Source organism: Silene latifolia, chromosome 9 (genome assembly GCF_048544455.1).
Source record: "Silene latifolia isolate original U9 population chromosome 9, ASM4854445v1, whole genome shotgun sequence".
Lineage (NCBI taxonomy): Eukaryota > Viridiplantae > Streptophyta > Magnoliopsida > Caryophyllales > Caryophyllaceae > Silene > Silene latifolia.
The window spans coordinates 150,017,956-150,025,117 of record NC_133534.1 but is presented as its reverse complement, the minus strand read 5'-3'; the positions used below and the strand labels follow the sequence as shown (position 1 = coordinate 150,025,117).

The following is a 7,162-nucleotide window of genomic DNA, read 5'->3' as shown; positions in this document are numbered from 1 at the left end:
AAATAATAAGTTTTGGGAAACGGGTTTTAGTTAATTAACTGTTAATTTACTAAAATTGTACTAATTGACTAATGTGATTAATATTAGTACGTAAATAATATGTGTAGTGGTACACGTATATTTACGGAGTGAATTGAACGAATTTATTATGGAAGCATTTAAACATGATACGATGTTTAAAATGAGAAATTACACGGATTTGTGCGACAAATATAAAAACCAACGTGGACCCGTATATGGTCATGTGGACCGTGTAAAATAAGTGTAATGGATGATTACTTACATAATCATTTTACCTTATTTTGTATACTACCATAATATATGTCTTATACTACATTTTGCATGTGATGTAAGATAAAAATATAAAACAAAAATTGTCCACTTGATGACACTCCACCCGCCACTTCCATTTCCCATTCTACACTCCATATATTTGTTCACTACTCCACTCTACCTCTTACACAATTCATTATTTTGCATGTGAACAAAACTTCCTCCATCTCTCTACAAATTCTCTAGTATGCATTATTACTAAGAATAGTTAGTAATATTACTAGTATTATTATCAAGGGCACATATTAATAAGTTACTAGTTCTTACTTATTAATATTATTTGGGTTGTTCTTGGGTGCTACTTGGAGGAGACTTTCTAGTTGAAGGTTATACAAGGAGGATCATCCACATATATTTAGCTCAAGAACAAATTAGTAAGGAGAACTAATTTGTGCCCATTTTACCTTATAATCAATGTAAGGAAATTGTTTTTCCTTATACTTTGTTTTTATGCTTTCATATTAACATGCATGTTACATAGATCACATAAACATCAATTTATGAGATAAATTAATTTTATTAGAGAGTCTAATATGGATCTATGATCTTTCAATATTTATAATTTTATTGCATTCCTTTAATTATAAACATAAATTCTTTCCATGAGAGTAAGTGAGGGAGGGTCACTAACGAATTTTGAATGAAGGAAGGAACCAATCTTCTAGTGTGGGGAAGCATTTATGAAAGGGAAGGAAATCAAAGGGAAATCCGCAGCAAGGAACCCGAGTGTCTGCCTTGGAATCCGCCCGTCCTGCGGGAATCCGGGCGTCTTTAGCAGAATCCGCCCGACCATATAGGCTGTAAAATTGAAATTTTGGGACTGTCGAAGAATCCGAGCGTCCTGGTAGAGAAGACGCTCGTCCTGAAGAACCCACTCGTCTTTGCAGAAAGACGCCCGTCTTTTTGCCAGTGCATTTCAAGAAAGGTTCATGTCACAGAATCCGCCCGTCTTTGGGAAAAGACGCCCGTCTCCTTTGAGAAAATCCGAGCGTCTTGGGCTCGAGACGCTCGTCTTGGCTGCGTCAAACTTTTGGAAAATTAACTGTCACAGAATCTGAGCGTCTTCCCTTAAATCCGCTCGTCCCGAAATGCTGGAATCCGAGCGTCTTGTGCTCGAATCCGCTCGTCTTCCTGCGGTAAATCAACCCCGATTTTTCCTAATTTTATTACACCCCACCACACAATTTGTGACACATCACCCTTCCTTCCACTTGTATTATAAAAACCCACCTCCTTATGACTCCAAAGTATATCCCAATCACTCTTTTACCCCACAAAATAAAAAAGGCCCAATTTTCTAGGGTTCCAAAGGCAACATTCAATCCCCAAGGAGCATCTTTATACTTTAACAAATCAAAAATTCCAGCTCAACAATCAAAGAATGCCACCAAAGGGATCTTCCTTTAGGGATAGGAGAATATCAAGGGTAAGAGGAAGCTCTTCTACCTCCCATATCAACACATTAAGAAGGGAGCATGAAGAAATTGTGGATCTTACAAGACTTGATGATTTCTCCAATGTTGAATTCGTCAATGATGTACAAAGACTCGTTTTCCACCGGCTTCTTCGTAAGAACATTCTCCCTACTAAGTTTTTATGTCATAGTACTTTAAAGAAACTTGGGATTTATCATCAAATGAAAGCTCTTTTTGAACTGTTTGTTCTCTCTACCCTTTTCCACATGCATGAGCAAACTTACCGATCCCTTGTGCTTGAAATTTTGACCTTCTTGAAGATTACAACCTTGAATAGAACAATATGCATAGAATTTAGGTTGGAAAGTGTTTCAAGAATTATGACTCTAGTGGAATTTTCTAATGTGCTTGGTCTCGATGTCTCGCCTACCCGGACATCAAAACCGAAGAGATATAGTGTTTCACCCCTATGGAGGGCCATGACCGGCCGAGATTTCATGTACATCAAGGAGTGTCTAGCTTTCCACATTCAAAATCCTATTTTAAGACTTACTTACCGGTTCCTTTCCGGCACTCTACTTGCTCGCCGAGATCCGACAATAGTGAACGAACTTGACCTTGTGTTCATGGAGTCTTATCTCAATATCCAAGGAAGGGGTGGGTACCGCTTCAATGCGCCTCTTGTGCTACTCGAAAAATGGGCAAAGTTTAGGAACGGTGATGATGATGGGATGAAGCACATTTTTAATAGAGGGCTCATTACGAAAATTGCAAAGCATTTCAATCCAAAATTCAATGAGAATAATGAGTATGCTCCTCTTTCCGGAAATACAGGGATAAATGAAGACCTTCTTCTTATTCATCATCATTGGATAACCCTTGAGGGGGTCGATAAAAGGATCAAGTGGATAACGAAAGGAAGTGATCCAATCTACCTACCAATGACCGACCTACCAAGAATCTCACCAAGAAGAGGACCTTTATCACCAATCCCATCCTACCTCATCCCTCCAAACCCAACCCAACCCAAGCAAGGCAAGCACCACCACCTCCAAATCCCCAACAACAACAACAACAACAACAACAAGAGCAACAACCTCAAGATGAGAAAATCAAAGTGCCTCCCTACCCATTTCCTTATCAACCGTACAACCATCCCAACCCCTTTATCCTTCCCCGTGATGACTTTGTAACAGGAATTCTACAAGATTTGCACTTCCGACAATATGAAGCTACCGTGGACAATTATTATGCACTCTATCCTCAATACCACGATATGATTCAAAGGGGAAAGATTAGTGAGGAGGGAGCATTTCCCTCTTGGCACAAATGGATATACTCTTCCCCAATTCGGAGAGGGCAAATGAAAGGGCAAACGGGCGACAAGAGGAAGGGAGCAACAATTCTTGCGGAGGGGACATGGTGGAGCTTGTAAGTGAAGAGGACGAGTTCATGGACCGGAATACAAGAGATGCATCCAAGGAAATATGGGATAGTGATCTAGAGGGAGATGACGGCGATCTCTAGAGGATCTCTTCATAGCTAGATGGAGCGGGCGTGAGGCACCCATCTCAAGCTTAAGTGAAGTTTCCTCATCTCTTCTCTTTATTTTTAATTTTCATGAAAGAAGTTTATGTTTTGTTAACTTGTACATTATTTGACATTGTCTATGGTTGGAGAGTCCTAGCAACATAGAGGACTAACACCTCGGCCCCATTGAGTTGTTCTTATTTCATTGTTCCCACTTTTGAAAATCTAAAATGAGAAATTTAGTTTCATGCATTGCATCTTGTGTGCATGAACTACCTCCAACTTTAGGACATTAGAAATAATGTCTATCTCGGTTTGGGGAAGTACATGCATACGCAACGGGAGGTAATCTAAATTACGCTCTCCGTCATAAACAAAAACCCATGCATCATGTGGTGTAGATTAGTATAGTTTGCATTTAGTGTAGAATTCATGCATCATGCTTGCATGATTTCCCATCATTTTGGCCATTGAGGACAATGCCCATATTAGTGTGGGGATGGGGAATTCTAACTTAGCTTTTATTCAAAAATCCAAAAAAAATCAAAAAATTTCGAAAAACCATAAAAATTTGAAAAATTTGAAAATCCAAAAACAAGTTCATTTCCTTGGTAGTGTAGTCATGTATATATTATTGTATATAATGTGTTTGTTTTATCCTTGTTCACATTGATTGACTATGCCACATCCGAGACATGAGGATCATGAAGACCGCATGGTATGATCTTTCCAATCTCCTTTTTCCTCTTTATGTTAATGACTATGTGGCTTTATTTTGATTGATGCGGTATAACAATGTGAATCTAGGACTTGCATTTAGATTATATGGGATATTAGTTGGTAGAATCTTATGCATTAGGATGTTTATATGCTAGTTACATCATGGCATGTAGTTTGCATGTTAGAAAAATTTTGTGAAACCGTCTACTTGGGAAACTTGACAAGTGTATATAGGCCCTAGTAGATGCTTTTTTTTCTTAAGACTTTGCTTGTTAGAATGCTTGTAAAACACCCTAGGATGTGTCATGCTAGTATCCTTTGACCCATGGATTAAGGCCTAGTCAAGAGTACCTTGTGGTGTGATAACTCCTTGGCTATCGTTTATTCCAAGGTGACCCTTGAAACCATGCATGCATCCATCATCCATGTTCTACCACATTTTTGTCATCAAAGGGAATGGGCACAAAAAGAAATTGATTTGATTTCAATGAAATGAAAAGTGAAAGAATGTTTGCAAAATGCATCAAATGAAAAGAGGAGCGAAAATAGACTCCCAATGCTTCAAATATAAGGCACTCTCACTACATATGGGGTAACTTTGAAAATGTTCAAAAAGAAAATGCAAAAAGTTAAAAGTTGTCAAGTGTTGAAAAGCCAAACATCAAAGAAATGGCAAGAAAATGTTCTCAAGTGTTATATGCCACAAGAAATTGGGGGGAAAACAACAAAGCAAACTCCCAAAATAAAACTCAATTATCTATTGATCCCTTTATCCATCGTATCCATTTTTGTGCATGGTAGAGAGGGGACGACCCTTCTTCTTGTCTAGGCAAGAGGGGGAATTCCGCGATCCTCAAGTGTTTCTAACACCATAGGGAGTCTATTCTTGACAAAAGCATTTAACGATTGAGGACAAAGGTACCCTAGCTTGACACAACTTGGAGGTGATTTATTGGTATCCTTCTAGGCTTAGTAGTTTGAAGAAATTGCATCTATGAAGGAGTGTGTACCCATGAATTACTTCCCATGTAGATAATTTCCGCCACTTAGATGAGGAAAGTGGCTATTCTTTTGTAGATGCATCCATTACTTGATTTTGTATGCTTAATGTTTGGATGTGTCGCCATTTTGGCAAGACCCACCTTGCCTTGCAAGAAGGCATCCTACCTCATGGTTGTCTTGTTGTGAGTTGAAGGGGCGGAGTGAGACCCGCTAATTGTTTCATGCCAGCTATGTTATTAGGTTAGTTTAAATAATGGTCCTAGTCTTTGTCACCTCTTTACTCGGGACGAGCAAAGGTTCGGTTTGGGGATATTTGATGTGACCATAACTAGAGCATATTTAGTCCCCGAATTAGCCTTGTTCCCATGCTTTTTAGTGCATATTTGGGTCATTTATTGTCTTTAGTTCTTTGTTTTGCATATTCTTTGAGGTTTTGTGTCCTTGGTAGGAAAGGAGTGCAAACCTTGCATTTTCATGGCAAAATGAGGCTAAATTGACTGAATTCAATAACCAAGCATCAAGGAGAGACAAGATTAGAAGGCCTTTGTACATACTATAGTAGATGGGCAATGATGAGAAAAGATCCTTGCATCCCCGAGGAAATCCTCAAGGATTCTATGAAGAAAAAGGAAGAAAAGAAGAAGGAATGAAACTATTTGACAATCCGTGCGGATTGCCTTGAAGACGCCCGTCCACCACCCACAATCCGAGCGTCTTCCTCCACAAGACGCCCTGGCAAAACCTCCACAAGACGCCCGTCTTCACCCCCTGGACGCCCGTCCAGGAACGCCCAAATCTGCCCGTCCCGTGCCAAAGACGCCCGGATTCCCAGACAGTACTTTCGTCTTCTACAAGCTTCAAGGAAGGATGCGCATCTTTTTCTAAGACCGGCGAAAAAGAGACCGGAGTCTCCCTAGAGACCGGCGATTCCTCAATGACTTGATCGTCATTTAAGCCCTTAGTAAACCCTAATTTATGTACCTAATCCCCACTATAAATACCCCATTAGTCTAATTAGAAGAGGATGTTCTTCTTTTTTTTTTTTTTTTTTTTTGGAAGAAATCAGCTTCTCATTAGAATAAGAAAAAAGCACAATTTCTTACAAGCAAGCCTCTAATGGTACCGTATAACTACGGTACTAGATGTGCCACTACCTCATCAAATAGATAGTCTCTTACATTCACATATAATCTATTGGAAACAAAATATTTAATTATCTTCACCAATTGATCCACATTCCTTGAAGCCTCCTCAAACAACCTTCGATTTCGTTCCTGCCATAGAAGATAAACAACAGCAGCAACACACCCCATAGCCCATTTCTTTTTCCAACCTTTTCCATTATACCTGGAAAGAGATAGTAATTCCTGTCTCAAGCATAATGGTCTGCGAGTAACACCCATCCAAAGGAGAATTTGCTGATAGACGGAGCTAGAATAAGGACAGGCAAAGTACAGGTGCCTAATGCTCTCCAAATCTGCCATACATAAGGAGCACCTGTTCACAATGACCATCCCTCTTCTAATCAAATTATCCACAGTAGGTAAGACATTTTGCACTGCCAGCCTCGTCATGATAGCATGTTTAGGCCGCACCACCTGGTCCATTAAAGGCTTTGCCCACTGCAGATTGGAGTGCCTGCCCTTAAAGACAGAGTAAACCCGGTGCAACAATAGAGAACCAGAGAGACTCCATCCACTCAACAGGTTTTTAGCAATGTCCACAGAGCCAACCAAACTAATAAAATCATCACGGGTGAGCAGCAGAGCTTTCCAGATGATGGACGTGGCATTACCAGGAACCACAGTCCAGATATCAGCTCCCTGAAGAGTATAGTGGTGGAGCCAGTGCACCCAGATGGATGGAACACCAGTAGCAAGTCTCCAGAAGAGTCTCATCAACAAAGTTTTATTCTAGCTTAGAATTTCTCGAATATCAAACCCCCCTTGCTGCCTTGTTCTACACACCTTACTCCACGCAAAAAAAACCATTTTCCTAGCAGCTTGATAATTCCATAGGAATTGTCTACACAACCTTTCAATCTCCTACATAACCCCTTTAGGTAAAAGAAAGCTAGCACACCAAAAAGTCTCAATGCCAAAGATCACATAATTGATCAATTGAACCTTGCCTGCATAAGATAAGTACTTGTTTGCCCAATA

General features: G+C 39.8%; 1 protein-coding gene across 1 annotated transcript; it reads right to left on the bottom strand.

Moving 5' to 3' along the window:
- Positions 1-6,130: 6,130 nt before the first annotated feature.
- On the bottom strand, positions 6,131-6,898 carry LOC141601750 (uncharacterized). Its single transcript, XM_074422052.1, has one exon. The coding sequence runs from the start codon at positions 6,896-6,898 to the stop codon at positions 6,131-6,133; it is 768 nt and encodes a 255-aa protein (XP_074278153.1).
- Between the last annotated feature and the right edge of the window lie 264 nt (positions 6,899-7,162).

Bases quoted from the DNA above. Each gene is read 5' to 3' on its own strand.
- LOC141601750 (XM_074422052.1), bottom strand. From the start codon at position 6,898: ATGAGACTCTTCTGGAGACTTGCTACTGGTGTTCCATCCATCTGGGTG.